General features: G+C 46.3%; 1 protein-coding gene across 1 annotated transcript; it reads right to left on the bottom strand.

Moving 5' to 3' along the window:
• Positions 1-424: 424 nt before the first annotated feature.
• Positions 425-17,778, bottom strand: LOC121574398 (double C2-like domain-containing protein beta). The gene is made up of 13 exons (XM_041887024.2): positions 17,545-17,778; positions 15,997-16,252; positions 15,648-15,860; positions 15,287-15,451; positions 12,037-12,116; positions 11,802-11,876; positions 11,226-11,335; positions 10,410-10,536; positions 10,213-10,269; positions 3,571-3,719; positions 1,638-1,719; positions 1,409-1,505; positions 425-1,205 (listed from the first exon to the last, which is right to left on the bottom strand). The coding sequence occupies exons 1-13, from the start codon at positions 17,647-17,649 to the stop codon at positions 1,018-1,020; spliced, it is 1,704 nt and encodes a 567-aa protein (XP_041742958.2). The 5' UTR covers positions 17,650-17,778; the 3' UTR covers positions 425-1,017.
• Between the last annotated feature and the right edge of the window lie 604 nt (positions 17,779-18,382).

Raw genomic sequence — 18,382 nt, 5'->3', positions numbered from 1 at the left:
TCAAACACTAGTACCAAGCAGTCACAGTATAGAAGTATACAAGACAGATTACAGATGTAGGATCTTAATTTGAGCCAATTTGGTACAGCAGGAAAACAATCCTGCAGCAACAGGAAATGTGAATTATTATGTGGATTATAATTAATGGACATTTTTGTAGGGATTGATACATTTTCCATTAGAGCAAATCAAGTCTGAAATGTCTAAATGGAAATTACAAACTTTAGAAGCCTTTCTAAACTCAAATACACTACTGCTGTGCTGGAAAATTCTCAGTAACAAAAGAGTGATCAAATTAAGATCCTACATCTGTATGACTGCATCATTTACATTTACATTTTAGTCATTTAGCAGACGCTCTTATCCAGAGCGACTTACATGATTATTATTTTTATTTTATTTTTCATACTGGCCCCCCGTGGGAATCAAACCCACAACCCTGGCGTTGCAAACGCCATGCTCTACCAACTGAGCTACATCCCTGAGACTGAGATAGGCAAGGATGGTGTAGCAACACATTATTTAACAATCTAAAGGGATTTTTTAAACCATAATTTAGCACCGTATTTATTCAAATCCGGTTTCCAGGTTTTAGAGATAAGTGAAAGAGATCACTTTCCCCCAGAAGCAGTAAAGCATGCTTGAAGTACGGTATTCTGAAGTATGATTCTGTTGCTGTTTCTTTTTGTTTCACTGTAAATAATGTGTTGATAAGTACATGAATCCAATAAGCATTCTGTCAGCACAAGAAGAATGAAGTTGTAAAAATAGTGAGAGCCTTAATTTTCTGCTAATTCAGGTTCACATTACTTAAAGTAGGAAGACCTAAATTATGATTTATGATTTTTTTAGGATCCCATTCGCCGACGCCAATGGAGACAGCTAGTCTTCCTGGGTTCCGACACATAACGAAAAAACGTTACAGACAAAAATACTTTACAATTTAAATACATTTAAAAACAATTGGATGATTAGAAGACAAAATATTATATTTAAAAGGAAGATAGAAACCGCTAGTTAGGAGGGAGGAGGAGGAAGAGAAAGAAGAGGAAGCGGGAGGAGGAGGAAGAGGTCATGTCTCAGTCGTCCGTGTCTTTGACGGTGTTGTCGTTGCCAGCGCTCAATCTTTTTGTCTTTGTTCTTGAGACATTCGTACCAGTGCTTCAGACACTCCCCCTTGGCTGTGATGCCCAGCTGGCACCCTCCTGGAGGGGGAGAAGAAGGTTTTTAAACATATTATTTTTAAGTCGGCTTAAAAACTGCAGAATATAATTTGTTAAACATAAAAATCTGTAACTACAAGTACATTCATTATGCCATCTCAATTGAACTCACCAATTATATTGTTGGATTTCTCAACTCACCAATGAAAATCACTGGATGTGCCCATGTTATAGTCCCAACTCACCAATGAAATCGTTGGATGTTCCCATGTCATAGTCCCAAACTGAGATTTCCAGGCTCTTCTTGGCCAGCTCACCATGTTTGATCTCATAGCTGAACTCCTGCAACAACTTCAGCCATCAGACTCCATTTCTCAGTGCATAGACAGACTGCCATTAGACTCTGTATTAATAAAACAATGGCCTTGAACCAGATATTGTGTTGGTAGAGACAGATATGAAGGGGACACTAACCTCGTTGTACTCTGGGTTGAGGGTCTTCTTCTTGATCTGGGTCTTGTTCTTGGCTTTCTTCCCCATGTCTGGTTTCAGGCAGCTGCAGGTCACAATCACAGGAGAGAATCAATCAATCAACCAATAATTTCATCCATCCATCAATGTTTTACTGCTGTAGGAAAATGAGATATTAGAGAGAAGAAACAAAATCAGTCACGTTGAGAGGTATGTTAGAACATGTACATCTTGACGAAGGGTTCTGAGAATAGATAGATAGATACTGTAGCTAGATGAATAGAACACGTACAGTGGGGGGAAAAAGTATTTAGTCAGCCACCAATTGTGCAAGTTCTCCCACTTAAAAAGATGAGAGAGGCCTGTAATTTTCATCATAGGTACACGTCAACTATGACAGACATATTGAGAAAAGAAATCCAGAAAATCACATTGTAGGATTTTTAATTAATTTATTTGCAAATTATGGTGGAAAATAAGTATTTGGTCACCTACAAACAAGCAAGATTTCTGGCTCTCACAGACCTGTAACCTCTTCTTTAAGAGGCTCCTCTGTCCTCCACTCGTTACCTGTATTAATGGCACCTGTTTGAACTTGTTATCAGTATAAAAGACACCTGTCCACAACCTCAAACAGTCACACTCCAAACTCCACTATGGCCAAGACCAAAGAGCTGTCAAAGGACACCAGAAACAAAATTGTAGACCTGCACCAGGCTGGGAATCTGCAATAGGTAAGCAGCTTGGTTTGAAGAAATCAACTGTGGGAGCAATTATTAGGAAATGGAAGACATACAAGACCACTGATAATCTCCCCTCGATCTGGGGCTCCACGCAAGATCTCACCCCGTAAGTCAAAATGATCACAAGAACGGTGAGCAAAAATCCCAGAACCACACGGGGGGACCTAGTGAATGACCTGCAGAGAGCTGGGACCAAAGTAACAAAGCCTACCATCAGTAACACACTACGCCGCCAGGGACTCAAATCCCTGCAGTGCCAGACGTGTCCCCTGCTTAAGCCAGTACATGTCCAGGCCCGTCTGAAGTTTGCTAGAGTGCATTTGGATGATCCAGAAGAGGATTGGGAGAATGTCATATGGTCAGATGAAACCAAAATAGAACTTTTTGGTAAAAACTCAACTCGTCGTGTTTGGAGGACAAAGAATGCTGAGTTGCATCCAAAGAACACCATACCTACTGTGAAGCATGGGGGTGGAAACATCATGCTTTGGGGCTGTTTTTTCTGCAAAGGGACCAGGACGACTGATCCGTGTAAAGGAAAGAATGAATGGGGCCATGTATCGTGAGATTTTGAGTGAAAACCTCCTTCCATCAGCAAGGGCATTGAAGATGAAACGTGGCTGGGTCTTTCAGCATGACAATGATCCCAAACACACCGCCCGGGCAACAAAGGAGTGGCTTCGTAAGAAGCATTTCAAGGTCCTGGAGTGGCCTAGCCAATCTCCAGATCTCAACCCCATAGAAAATCTTTGGAGGGACTTGAAAGTCCGTGTTGCCCAGCGACAGCCCCAAAACATCACTGCTCTAGAGGAGATCTGCATGGAGGAATGGGCCAAAATTCTAGTAACAGTGTGTGAAAACCTTGTGAAGACTTACAGAAAACGTTTGACCTGTGTCATTGCCAACAAAGGGTATATAACAAAGTATTGAGAAACTTTTGTTATTGACCAAATACTTATTTTCCACCATCATTTGCAAATAAATTCATTAAAAATCCTACAAAAATTCTCATTTTGTCTGTCATAGTTGACGTGTACCTATGATGAAAATTACAGGCCTCTCTCATCTTTTTAAGTGGGAGAACTTGCACAATTGGTGGCTGACTAAATACTTTTTTCCCCCACTGTACATCTTGACGAAGGGTTCTGAGAATAGATAGATAGATACTGTGGCTAGATGAATAGAACACGTACATCTTGACGAAGGGGTCTGAGTATCCGTTAGAGTCCATAGCTGCCAGGTGAGCACAGCGCACCACTCCCACTATCAGACGACCCTTCTGGGTGCTGTAGGTTAAAGAAACCAGGATACGACCCCTCTCCTCTGCTTCATCCTCCTTTACCTGTAGGACACACATGCAGGCATGCACACACAAAAAGGTTTACAAGTGTATTTACGTCCAATATGATAAGAATTTCCCCATAGAGATTTACATATCAAAGATGGTCATGTACAGTATGTATACAGTTCCTTGCAAAAGTATTCATCCCCCTTGGCGATTTTCCTATTTTGTTGCATTACAACTTGTAATTTAAATTGATTTTTATTTGGATGTCATGTATGGACATACACAAAATAGTCCAAATTGGTGAAGTGAAATGAAAAAAATAATTTGTTTCAGAAAATTCTAAAAAAAATAATAATGGAAAAGTGGTGCATGCATATGTATTCACCCCCTTTGCTATGAAGCCACTAAATAAGATCTGGTGCAACCAATTACCTTCAGAAGTCACATAATTAGTTAAATAAAGTCCACCTGTGTGCAATCTAAGTGTCACATGATCTGTCACATGGTCTCAGTATATATACACCAATTCTGAAAGGCCCCAGAGTCTGCAACACCACTAAGCAAGGGGCACCACCAAGCAAGCGGCACCATGAAGACCAAGGAGCTCTCCAAACAGGTCAGGGACAAAGTTGTGGAGAAGTACAGATCAGGGTCGGGTTATAAAAACATATCAGAAACTTTGAACATCCCATGGAGCACCATTAAATCCATAAGCAAACACGTTTGGTGTTTGCCAAAAGGCATGTGGGAGACTCCCCAAACATATGGAAGAAGGTACTCTGGTCAGATGAGACTAAAATTGAGCTTTTTGGCCATCAAGGAAAACGTTATGTCTGGCGCAAACCCAACACCTCTCATCACCCCGAGAACATCATCCCCACAGTGAAGCATGGTGGTGGCAGCATCAAGCTGTGGGGATGTTTTTCATCGGCAGGGACTGGGAAACTGGTCAGAATTGAAGGAATGATGGATGGTACTAAATACAGGGAAAGTCTTGAGGGAAACCTGTTTCAGTCTTCCAGAGATTTGAGACTGGGACGGAGGTTCACCTTCCAGCAGGACAATGACCCTAAGCATACTGCTAAATCAACACTTGAGTGGTTTAAGGGAAAACATTTAAATGTCTTGGAATGGCCTGGTCAAAGCCCAGACCTCAATCCAATTGATAATCTGTGGTATGACTTAAAGATTGCTGTACACCAGCGGAACCCATCCAATTTGAAGGAGCTGGAGCAGTTTTGCCTTGAAGAATGGGCAACAATCCCAGTGGCTAGATGTGCCAAGCTTATAGAGACATACCCCAAGAGACTTGCAGCTGTAATTGCTGCAAAAGGTGGCTCTACAAAGTATTGACTTTGGGGGGTGAATAGTTATGCACGCTCAAGTTTTCAGTTTTTTTGTCTTATTTCTTGTTTGTTTCACAATAAAAAATATTTTGCATCTTCAAAGTGGTAGGCATGTAGTGTAAATCAAATGATACAACCCCCCAAAAAATCAATTTTAATTCCAGGTTGTAAGGCAACAAAATAGGAAAAATGCCATGGGAGGGGGGGAGGGGGTGAATACTTTCGCAAGCCACTGTACATATAATCTCTCTGCTACTGGTCATGTATTTACCTGGTCAGTCATGTACACTGAGTGTACAAAACATTAATAACTCTTTCCATGACATAGAGTGACCAGGTGAAAGCTATGATCCCTTATTGATGTCACCTGTTAAATCCACTTCAATCAGTGTAGAGGAAGGGGAGGAGATAGGTTAAAGAAATATTTTAAAGTCTTGAGACATGGATTGTGTATGTGTGCCATTCAGAGGGTGAATGGGCAAGACAAAATAAACTCAGCAAAAAAACGTCCTCTCACTGTCAACTGCGTTTATTTTCAGCAAACTTAACATGTGTAAACATTTGTATGAACATAACAAGATTCAACAACTGAGACATAAACTTAACAAGTTCCACATACATGTGACTAACAGAAATGTAATAATGTGTCCCTGAACAAAGGGGGGGTCAAAATCAAAAGTAACAGTCAGTATCTGATGTGGCCACCAGCTGCATTAAGTACTGCAGTGCATCTCCTCCTCATGGACTGCACCAGATTTGCCAGTTCTTGCTGTGAGATGTTACCCCACTCTTCCACCAAGGCACCTGCAAGTTCCCGGACATTTCTGGGGGGAATGTCCCTAGCCCTCACCCTCCGATCCAACAGGTCCCAGACGTGCTCAATGGGATTGAGATCCAGGCTCTTCACTGGCCATGGCAGAACACTGACATTCCTGTCTTGCAGGAAATCACGCACAGAACGAGCAGTATGGCTGGTGGAATTGTCATGCTGGAGGGTCATGTCAGGATGAGCCTGCAGGAAGGGTACCACATGAGGGAGGAGGATGTCTTCCCTGTAACGCACAGCGTTGAGATTGCCTGCAATGACAACAAGCTCAGTCCGATGATGCTGTGACACACCGCCCCAGACTATGACGGACCCTCCACCTCCAAATCGATCCCGCTCCAGAGTACAGGCCTCGGTGTAACGCTCATTCCTTCGACGATAAACGCGAATCCGACCATCACCCCTGGTGAGACAAAACCGCGACTCGTCAGTGAAGAGCACTTTTTGCCAGTCCTGTCTGGTCCAGCGACGGTGGGTTTGTTCCCATAGTCTACATTGCTGCCAGTGATGTCTGGTGAGGACCTGCCTTACAACAGGCCTACAAGCCAGCCTCTCTCAGCCTATTGCGGACAGTCTGAGCACTGATGGAGGGATTGTGCGTTCCTGGTGTAACTCGGGCAGTTGTTGTTGCCATCCTGTACCTGTCCCGCAGGTGTGATGTTCGGATGTACCGATCCTGTGCAGGTGTTGTTACACGTGGTCTGCCACTACGAGGACGATCAGCTGTCCATCCTGTCTCCCTGTAGCGCTGTCTTAGGCATCTCACAGTACGGACATTTATTGCCCTGGCCACATCTGCAGTCCTCATGCCTCCTTGTAGCATGCCTAAGGCACGTTCACGCAGATGAGCAGGGACCATGGGCATCTTTCTTTTGGTGTTTTTCAGAGTCTGTAGAAAGGCCTCTTTAGTGTACTAAGTTTTCATAACTTTGACCTTAATTGCCCACCGTCTGTAAGCTGTTAGTGTCTTAACCACGGTTCCACAGATGCATGTTCATTAATTGTTTATGGTTCATTGAACAAGCATGGGAAACAGTGTTTAAACCCTTTACAATGAAGATCTGTGAAGTTATTTGGATTTTTACGAATTTATGAAAGACAGGGTCCTGAAAAAGGGACGTTTCTTTTTTTGCTGAGTTTATTTAAGTGCCTTTGAACGGGCTATGGTAGTAAGTGCCAGGCACACCGGTTTGTGTCAAGAACTGCAACGCTGCTGGGTTTTTCACACTCAACAGTTTCCACCCAAAGGACATCCAGCCAACTTGACACAACTTTGGGAAGCATTGGAGTCAACATGGGCCAGCATCCCTGTGGAAGGCTTTCGACACCTTGTAGAGTACATGCCCTGACAAATTGAGGCTGTTCTGTGGGCAAAAGGGGTAGGTGCAACTCAATATTCGGAAGGTGTTCTTAATGTTTTGTACACTCAGTGTATATTTAATCTAGGTTAGAGTACATGATAATATAATGTTCTCTAACATGGGTTACACATACATTAGATAATCTGAGTTATGTAATGTCTGGAAAACTATAGGCACAACATTCTGACAGTAAAAGCAACCATGTCCTTCTGGAATATGGACCAGGGCCACAGGTCCCAGTATAAATAGATCAGAATAGAACTGTACATTGTCCTTGAAAGGTATTTGCATTGTGTAGCAAGGCAAGGATGCCTAATGGGTGCAGAATAAGTTCCCACTAAATTCAATGGACATAAATCATACATCAGAATTCAGCTACTATTTTAGGTGTGAACGTCAAGTGTAAACCCTGAGTACTGTGTCAGGTGTAGATCTTAGGTGTGAACGCCAAGTGTAAACCCTGATGTTACAGGAGGGGGTCGCAGTTCCGGAGCGACCCACTAGGTGTCATCCTCCGACAACCTTAGGCACCTCCTCACTCACAGTCTGGACTAATCAGTATCCTATTGGTGTCACCTGTGTCTACCTGTTCACCTGTGTATTTATGCCCTCACTTCCCTGTGTTCCCTTGCTCAGTTTTCTCTGCTAGTTTCTCGATGCCAAGCAGTACGAATCAGTGTCTGATCGTGAGACGTATGTACAGGTACTTGAGAAGTGTTCTCCCTGTTTCATTGTTGTTTCAGTCATAGTTAGTATTTCGTATTTCTGCTGTCAGCCTGTTTTTGGAGACCAATTTGCTCCTCCTTTATTTTATCGTGACAAGTCCGTTATTTTGTATCCTGGCTTTTGGACCACCAGTAAAGATCCTTGTTCCACCATCTCTGCCTACTGCCTACTGTCTATCCTGCACCGCACCTGGGACACACCTCACACCAACCCTTACAGAAAACTGAGCCAATATGGACCCAGCGGAGGCAGCACAGTATCGTAGCGCATTGGCAACACATGCGACATCGCGGGAACCCCGCCTACCACCTCCGGAGAGGTACGACGGACGTACAGAGGGCTGCAGGGAATTCCTCACCCAGTGTTCCCTGGTATTCAGCCTACAACCCTCCTCCTTCCCGACGGAGCAGGGCTGGTGGTCTACATTACCACTCCGCGGTAGCCCAGCAGGGCCCTTTCCTGGGCTACCGCGGAGTGGGAGAGCCAAACTCCGGCATGCTCCGACTCCTACCAATTCACCCGGGAGCTATGCAAGGTGTTCGACACCTCTCGGGTGGTGTCGGGGTACGAGGCCGGGAGGCGGCTCACGGCCTGTCGGCAGGTTGACCGTTCGGTGGCGGACTACTCCGTGGAGTTCCGGACCCGGGCTTGCGACGTGCTCCGGGACCTCCACAACTACAGCGTCTTCGTGTATTTGGATGACATTCTAATATTTTCAAAGGACATGAGTGAACACCAGCAGCACGTTCGGCAGGTCCTCCAACACCTTCTCTGTCACCAGCTCTACGTCAAGGCGGAGAAGTGCATGTTCCACACGGAGACAGTCTCCTTCCTGGGGTTCATCGTCACCCAGGGGGACCTACGGATGGACCCAGCCAAGGTCAGCGTGGTACTGGATTGGCCCCAGCCCTCCTCCCTCAACCAACTACAACGGTTTTTAGAGTTCGCTAATTTTTATTTGCAATTTTAGCTCCCTAGCCGCTCCCCTTACAGCCCTCACCCAGACGAGCATGCGCTCCTTCGCCTGGACCCTGGAAGCATGGAACGCATTTGATGCGCTTAAGCGGTGCTTTACATCGGCCCTGGTCCTAGGGCATCCTGATCCGTCCCTGCCGTTCATTGTGTAGGTGGATGCTTCAGACGTTGCGGTGGGAGCAATCCTGTCCCAGCGGTTCCTCATGGACGGTAAGACTCACCCCTGCGCGTTTTTCTCCCATCGGCTGTCCCCGGCAGAGCGGAATTACGAACCGGGAGCTGCTAGCGGTCAAGTTTGCCCTGGGGGAGTGGAGGCATTGGCTAGAGGGGGCCGCCCATCCATTCGTCGTATGGACTGACCATAAGAACTTAGCCTACATTCAGGGGGCCAAGAGGCTCAACTCACGTCAGGCCAGGTGGGCGTTGTTCTTCACCAGGTTCCGGTTCACGATCTCATACCATCCGGGGTCGAAGAACACCAAGCCTGACGCGTTCTCCTGGCAGTTCGACCCCGTGGACCTGGTGGACTGGGACGACCCCATTGTCCCCAATGCCCTGATTGCTGCCCCAGTTTCATGGGGAATCAATAGGCTGGTCAGAGCAGCGCTACGGCGGGAGCCCGATCTGGGCGGAGGTCCATCGGGGATGTACGTACCCAAGGCTGCGTGCTTGCGACTGCTTCAGTGGGCGCACGCATCCGACCTCACCAGCCATCCGGGGGATGGACCTCCAGTAAAGATCCTTGTTCCACCATCTCTGCCTACTGCCTACTGTCTATCCTGCACCGCACCTGGGTCACACCTCACACCAACCTTACACCCTGAGTACTGTGTTAGGTGTAGATCTTAGGTGTGAACGTCAAGTGTAAACCCTGAGTACTGTGTTAAAATCAAATCAAATAAAATTGTATTTGTCACATGCGCCGAATACAACAGGTGTAGACCTTACTGTGAAATGCTTCCTTACAAGCCCTTAACCAACACTGCAGTTTTAAGAAAATAGAGTTAAGAAAATATTTACTAAATAAAAGTTACACAATAAAAGAACAATAATGAGGCTATTCGGGGGGTACCGGACAATGTGCGGGGGGTACAGGTTAGTCGAGTTCATTTGTACATGTACAGTGAGGTAAAAAAGTATTTGATCCCCTGCTGATTTTGTACGCCTTGGAGGGAGCTGAAGGTTCGAGTTGCCAAACGTCAGCCTCGAAACCTTAATGACTTGGAGAAGATCTGCAAAGAGGAGTGGAACAAAATCCCTCCTGACATGTGTGCAAACCTGGTGGCCAACTACAAGAAACGGGTGGGTCTTACCTCCTCCTCGTAGAGAGACATGCCCCGGGCTGAGCCTCTTGTGCCTGTCTTCTTCACCTGGGACAAGAGGGAGCGTGGGGGTGAGATCACTTCTATCAGTATTATTAACAGTTGCCTCCACAACGCACAAGTGGTTCAGTGGTTAGACAACTGTCTCCAGGCATGCACTCATGGACACACACTGTTGTAGTTCTTACCTGGACCACCCTCTCTAGACACACGCTGTAGTTCTTCTTCTGGTTGGCTTTGAGTTTCTTCAGAGCAACACGTGTCTCTCCTATGAACTCATTGTGTCCAAACTTGTCCATATCACTCACCGACAGCCTGGAAGCAGGAAGAGGAATTTTATTATCTTATTCTTTTAATTTCCCCCCCTTTTTCTTCCCAATTTCGTGATATCCAATTGTGATCCAATTACGATCTTGTCTCATCGCTGCAACTCCCCAGCGGGCTCGGAAGAGGCGAAGGTCGAGTCATGCGTCCTCCGAAACATGACCCGCCAAGCCGGGCTGCTTCTTAACACTCGCTCACTTAGCCCGGAAGCCAGCTGCACCAATGTGTCGGAGGAAACACTGTTCAACTGTCGACCAAAGTCAGCTTGCAGGCGCCCGGCCCGCCACAAGGAGTCACTAGAGCGCGATGAGCCAAGTAAAGCCCCCCCCCCCCAGCCAAACCCTTTCCTAACCCGGACGACACTGGGCCAATTGTACAACGCCCTATGGGACTCCCGGTCACGATCACAGGATCGAACCCCAGGCTGTAGTGATGCTGCAACACTGTGATGCAGTGCCTTAGACCGCTGTGCCACTCGGGAGGCCCAGGAAGAGGAGTTTTATTCTCTTACTCTCTTCTTGCATCACAGAACAATTTTTATTCTCCTCTTTCCCTTTAGCTCTGGGAAATCATACTGATCTAAATGGAGAGCCACTGAAAGGAATCATTTCCGAATCATTTCAGATGACCCAGTGTGTCACACATATATCCAGTAGTGGTATGGTTGAGGCTGTTATTACCGTAGTGTTTTGCGCTGCATGTCGTCCTCAGTGATACCATGGTACACCAGAGTCTCATTCCACACTGGGTTCAGAGTGCCCTTCAGGGTCTTAGTGCGCAGCTTGTTAGACTGGAGGAAACGCGGAGAGGGGGAGGGGGAGACAGGGGAAGAAATAGAGCAGGAGACAGAGGGAGACAAATGGAGAGGGAGAGCGACAGAGAGAGAGGGAAAGATTTTTCTTATTTTCACTTAGTGCAAAGTTTGTTAGACTTTTAGACTGTCTAACAGTTAGACTGTGGAGAGAAGATGAATAGATGTACATGATTATTTCACCAGGGGAACGTCTGTGTCAACAGGAAGCAGGAGTACAGGCCTATTGTGTGGTCCAGCGGTTAAAGTTCACAGCACACATGTACAGCCTAAGCTGCCAGAGTCGGCATTGGGTTCGAATTCTTACATGCAAACTCTCCTAGCTTTCCTGCCTCCTCTTCACTGTCCGATCTCAATAAAAAATACATAAAACCTTTTTTTTTAAAGAAACACAGGGCTACAACACAAAGAGAAGATTATAGGAAACCAGAAGTGTTGAAGTTACCTTACTGGCTCCAGGTAAGAGGTGCAGCTTGACGTAGGGGTCTGCTAGTCCGTTAGAGTCCATCGGCTTTAGACACTGAGAGAGAAAGAGAGACATAGGGAGAGAGAGAGAAAGTGAGAGAGCGAGAGAATATCAACCTAAAGATGAACCATTCAAGCATGTCATTGAAGCTATGTGGTTTATATGTATATGCGTACACACTGTGTCGTGTATGTGTGTGTGTGTGTGTGTATACCTTGGCTTTGACTATGTTGCAGTGCAGAGCGTTGTTCTCCTGTTCATAATGCAGAATGAACTCCAGCAACCCCAGCGTGGCTGAAGGACAGAACAAAATAACGACAAAAGAGCATCAGATTGGTTACTGCAACCAACAAATAGAGAGGGAGAGAGAGAGAGAAAGAGAGAGAGTGAGGGAATAACAGAATCACAGAGTGAAGGCGAGTGTCTGTGCAGTAGAATATGTGTATTTTATGGTTGTTCTACATTGTCCCTGCTTGGGAACCACATTCCCCTGTGGGCTAACAAAGTTTGATTGTTATGTAGCTACACAGCATGTAGAGGATCGTGTTTAGCGACAAGGTAGAGGAAGTCATCAAATGTTTGAAATTAATAAAAAGGAACCACACACACACACGTTTGTTTTGCAAACAATTGTTTCCCATTCAAAATCCAATTTTCCCATGTGACAAATTGTATTTGTCACATGCTTCGTAAACAACAGGTGTAGGCAAACGGTGAAATGCTTCCTGACTTCCCAACAATGCAGAGAGAAAAGATGAGAAATAATAGAGAAATAATAACACGAGGAATAAATATGGACACAATGAGTAACGATAACTTGGCTATATACACAGGGTACCAGTACCGAGTCGATGTGCAGGGGTACGAGGTAATTGAGGTAGATATGTACATATACAGTGCATTCGAAAAGTATTCAGATCCCTTCCCTTTATCCACATTTTGTTACGTTACAGCCTTATTCTAAAATTTATTAAATTACAAATGTTCCTCATCAATCTACACACAATACCCCATAATGACGAAGTGAAAACAGATTTCTATACATTTTTGTAAATGTATTAAAAATAAAAAACAGATACCTTATTTACATAAGTATTCAGACCCTTTGCTACTACAACTTGACTGGAGTCCACCTGTGGTAAATTCAATTGATTGGATATGATTTGGAAAGGAACACACCTGTCTATATAAGGTCCCACAGTTGACAGTGCATGTCAGAGCAAAAACCAAAGCCATGAGGAATTGTCCGTAGAGCTCGGACACAGGATCTGGGGAACGGTACCAAAACATGTCTTCAGCATTGGCGGTCCCAAAGAACACAGTGGCCTCCATCATTCTTAAATGGAAGAAGTTTGGAACCACCAAGACTCTTCCTAGAGCTGGCCGCCCTGCAAAACTGAGCAATCGGGGGAGAAGGGCCTTGGTCAGGGAGGTGACCAAGAACCCAATGGTCACTCTGACAGAGCTCCAGAGTTCCTCTGTGGAGATGGAAGAACCTTCCAGAAGGACAACCATCTCTGCAGCACTCCACCAATCAGGCCTTTATGGTAGACGGAAGCCACTCCTCAGTAAAAGGCACATGACAGCCCGCTTGGACTCTCAGACCATGAGAAACAAGATTTTCTGGTCTGATGAAACTAAGATTGAGCTCTTTAGCCTGAATGCCAAGCATCACGTCTGGAGGAAACCTGGCACCATCCCTACGGTGAAGCATGGTGGTGGCAGCATCATGCTGTGGGGATGTTTTTCAGCAGCAGTGACTGGGAGACTAGTCAGGATTGAGGGAAAGATGAACAGAGCAAAGTACAGAGAGATCCTTGATGAAAACCTGCTTCAGAGTGCTCAGGACCTCAGACTGGGGCAAAGGGTCACCTTCCAACAGGACAACGACCCTAAGCACACAGCCAAGACAACGCAGGAGTGGCTTCGGGGCAAGTCTCTGAATGCCCTTGAGTGGCCAAGCCAGAACCTGGACTTGAACCCGATCTAACATCTCTGGAGAGACCTGAAAATAGCTGTGCAGCGACGCTCCCCATCCAACCTGACAGAGCTTGAGATGATCTGCAGAGAAGAATGGGAGAAACTCCCCAAATACAGGTGTGCCAAGCTTGTAGCGTCATACCCAAGAAGACTCAAGGCTGTAATCGCTGCCAAAGGTGCTTCAACAAAGTACCAAGTAAAGGGTCTGAAAACGTATATAAATGTGATATTTCAGTTTTTTACTTTTCATAGATTTGCTAAAAATTCTAAAAACCTGTTTTCGCTTTGTCATTATGGGGTATTGTGTGTAGATTGATGAGGGGGGAAAAACAATTGAATCCATCTTAGAATAAGGCTGTAATGTAACAAAATGCGGAAAAAGTCAAAGGGTCTGAATACTTTCCGAATGCACTGTAGGAGGGGGAAAGTGACTAGGCAACAGGATAGATATTAAACAGTAGCAGCAGTGCATGTGATGAGTCAAAATAATTAGCACAAAAAGGGTCAATGCTTTAGCAGTCTTATGGCTTGTGGGTAGAAGCTGTTCAGGGTCCTGTTGGTTCCATACTTGGTGCATTGGTATCGCTTGCCATGTGGCAGCAGAGAGAACAGTCTATGACTTGGGTGGCTGGAGTCTTTGATAATTTTTAGGGCCTTCCTCTGACACTGCCTGGTATAGAGGTCCTGGATGGCAGGGAGCAGCACCCTCTATAGCACCTTGCGGTCAGTTGCCTTGCAGTTGCCATACCAAGCGGTGGTGCAGCGCTCAATGGTGCAGCTGTATAACTTTTTGAGGATCTGAGGGCCCATGCCGAATCTTTTCAGCCTCCTGAAGGTGAAGAGGCATTGTCGTGCCTTCTTCACAACTGTGTTGGTGTGTGTGGACCATTATAATCCCTTAGTGATGTGGACACCTAGGATCTTGAAGCTCTTGACCCGCTCCACTACAGCAACGACGATGTGAATGGGGGCGTGCTCGGCCCTCCGTTTCCTGTAGTCCGCGATCAGTTCCTTTGTCTTGCTGACGTTGAGGGAAAGGTTGTTGTCCTGGCACCACACTGCCAGGTCTCTGACCTCCACCCTACAGGCTGTCTCATTGTCGTCGATGATCAGGCCAACCAACATTGTGTCGTCAGCAAACTTAATGATGGTGTAGAAGTCGTGCACGGCCACACAGTCGTGGGTGAACAGGGAGTACAGGAGGGGACTAAGCACGCACCCCTGACGGGACACCATGTTGAGGGTCAGCCTGGCGGATGTGTTGTAACCCCTAACCCAAAATCTAACCCTTAACCTAACCCTAACCCTTAACCCCAAACTCCTAACTCTAAATCTAACCCTAATTCTAACCATAATTATAATTTTAACCCTAACCCTAAACCCTAAGCCTTTTTCCTTGTGGGGACTGGGAAAATGTCCCCACTTTTCCGGATTTTCCTTGTTTTACTATCCTTGTAAAACCAAACACACACACACTCACTTACTGGATTCATCAGAGTCGTATTCGTTGTCATCGTCCTCGACAGGAGCGGGGGCTATGCGTGGTGCCGGGGTGGGTTTGGGGGCAGGAGTGGGTTTCTCCTCCCTGACTGGAGGTGGCGTTCTCTCCTCTCTCTGCTGAGGGTATCTGCTCTTCTGTGGTGCAGGGGCTGAAGAAGAGAAATACAGATATTTAGCCAGTCTCAATCTCAAAGTAGAAGGGATTATGCAAGTTAGCTGTTGGTGGCAATTGGTAGGTAAACAAAACCAAAGCTGTTTCTTCTTATCCATTGACTGCTCTCAGTGGGAGTAAGGCAACACAGATGTAATTTTGTAATTTTGGGTGAACTGTCCCTTCAATCATACCCTGTGCTGTGACAGTGTCAGCTGGTGCTGGTGTGTTCTCTCTTCCCCTGGCTGTGGGAGGTCTGGACCCTAACTGTCTCTCCATCTTCACCACCTCCTCCTCCACGGCAGGGCTAACCTGGGCCTCAGCAACGCCCCCTAATGTCTGAGCAGAGCTATAGCCCTCTGGGTCCTGTTGCTCTGAACTGGAGTACGGGGGCTCATCAGTGGGCTCTGAGACAAGACGGAGAGAGGAAGATTACATGTCCTCGATACCAAACATCTGAGATATATACTAAAAGCTTTTGCTTATACCTCTCATACAAGTCCAACTAGTAGTGAAATCGAAATGCTTGTTTCCACTGCTCACCTTGGTTCTGTGTGTTGGAGTAGTAGTTATCCTGCTGCTCCTGCCGCTCTGTGCAGTCCTCGGCACCAGGGTCTGGCTGGTAGCTTGGCTGGGTACGGGGATAGGGCTGGGCGCTGGGCTGGTGATGGGCATGGGTAGGGGTCTGGGTACGGGGGCTCTCTGTACCTGTCCCTCTGGGCCTGGAGATGGGCAGGGGAGCAGGGAGGAGCTGCTGGGGATGGCCCTTAAAGAACCATGCTCCAGAACGCTTCAACATCTAGACACAGAAAGAGAGATGGAGAGACACAGAGAATGAGAGAGAGAGGAAGAGATGTAGAGAAAGAGAGAGATAGAGTGAGAGTGAGAGAGAGAGCGCGAGAAAGACAACTAGAGAGAGATGGAGAGAGAGAGAATTAGATGGTGAGAGACAGAGAGAATGAGATGGAGAGAGAGAGTGGGGGGGTAGCGTGCTTAGCAGATTAGTTATCGCCCATTGACTGACAGGTAAGACCATTTAATTAAAGGGTCTGAGTTCCCTGGGGGAGCGGTTTCACCGAACACAGGGCCAGCACTAAAGAACACTGTGGAACGGACTTAGCAAATAAAATGAGCGTGATTTAGTCTGAACCAGCTGAACCCTCATCTCCCTCCTTCTCTCTGTTCTACCCCTTCTCTTCCTCCCTCCCTCCTTCTCTCTCTTCTACCCTTTCTCTTTCTCATTTTCTACCCTTTCTCTTTCTCCTTCTCTCTCTTCTATCCTTTCTCTTTCTCATTCTCTCTCTTCTACCCTTTCTCCTCTCTCTTCTACCCCTTCTCTTCCTCTCTCCCCACTTTAGATTCTGAAGGGACAAGCAACCACAATTGTTTCTCATAAGAGGGAATATTCAATGGAGGATAATTAGATGGGGTACTGAGAATTATTAAAGCTAATGACTGTCTCTCCACCCCTTCTTTCCTCCCCTCATCACTCTCCCCTTGTCTTCAATCTCTCTCTCTCTCTCTCTCTCTCTCTCTCTCTCTCTCTCTCTCTCTCTCTCTCTCTCTCTCTCTCTCTCTCTCTCTCTCTCGATGTTCACTGCAGATCCTACAGACCCACACTGGATATGACGAATGGCTGTTCTGAATCCCACACTTACTGCACATGTGCTGGGGGCAGAAACACACACACACACACACACACACACACACACACACACACACACACACACACACACACACACACACACACACACACACACACACACACTCATGTAGTGAACCTTACAGACAGTATCATCTTTGCTGGAAGTAACAAGAACTAGAAAGTAGAACAAAAGAAAGGGACAAACAGAATGAGTTACAGTATATACAGGAGTTACAGGAGATACCAGGGATACAGGAGATACCGTAGATACAGGAGATACCGTAATTACAGGAGATACAGGAGATACCGTAGATACAGGAGATACAGGAGTTACAGGAGATACAGGAGTTACAGGAGATATAGGAGTTACAGGAGATACAGGAGTTTACCCCTGTGAGTCCAGTCAATGTGTTGTAGTATTCTCTGTAGGTAGGTGTGTTTGTTACCTTCTTGCAGTGGGAACAGAGTACAGAGGTGACTCCCTGCTGGCCAAACGTCTCTCCACACAGCAGACAACGAGACTGACCATCTCCACACGCCGTCTTCTTCATACTGTCCAACTTAGTGACAAAATGCCTGCAGAACACACACACACAAAAGACACACACTGTCCAGATAGGTCGCCAACCGCCTAGAGGAGAGATCACACAGTATGCACACACACACACACGCACACGGACACGCACACACACACACACACACAAAGACAAACACTCACGCATGCACACACAGTTCTCTCTCTCTCCCTCTCTCTCTCTCTCTCTCTCTCTCTCTCTCTCTCTCTCTCTCTCTCTCTCTCTCGCTCTCTCTCTCTCTCTCTCGCGCTCTCTCGCGTTCTCTCTCACTCTGTCTCTTTCTCTCTCTCTCTCTCTCTCTCACCCGATCCTCTCCTGCTCCATAGCCTCCATGGTCTCAGCCCGAGCCAGAACACTGTTGATGATCTCCTTCTCTTCGTCTGTTAGCTCCACCTCCTGAGGGCCAACTCCATGACCTCCACCATGCTGGTACATCCTGCTGACTGACCTGACAGACAGAGCGGGGACACACTGGTAGCATTTGCCGGCCAACAGTACTTAACATCAGATTTGGTCCAGACCAAAACCCAATGTCCGTGGATGTGGAAATCAAGGCCGGTCCGGACTGCACCAAAAAATCTCCAAAATGCTTTGCAGTCGGTCTGTGCTTACTGAGGTGTAGCCTACAGTGTTGCCTAAAATATAATTTTATGAATGCCCATCTATGTGGTAAGCTTACCGTTTGTAAAACACAGGACCAAAAAAAGAC

Source organism: Coregonus clupeaformis, chromosome 9 (assembly GCF_020615455.1).
Source record: "Coregonus clupeaformis isolate EN_2021a chromosome 9, ASM2061545v1, whole genome shotgun sequence".
NCBI classification, from domain to species: Eukaryota; Metazoa; Chordata; class Actinopteri; order Salmoniformes; family Salmonidae; genus Coregonus; species Coregonus clupeaformis.
This window is presented reverse-complemented; position numbering and strand designations above follow the sequence as displayed.

Excerpts from the sequence above, each read along its gene's own strand:
- LOC121574398 (XM_041887024.2), bottom strand. The coding sequence starts at position 17,649 with ATGAAGAAGACGGCGTGTGGAGATGGTCAGTCTCGTTGTCTGCTGTGT. Across the intron at positions 12,117-15,286 it reads ATACGACTCTGATGAATCCA|CCACGCTGGGGTTGCTGGAG; the intron begins GTAAGTGAGTGT and ends TCTGTCCTTCAG. Across the intron at positions 1,720-3,570 it reads TCAGACCCCTTCGTCAAGAT|CTGCCTGAAACCAGACATGG; the intron begins GTACGTGTTCTA and ends TGTGACCTGCAG.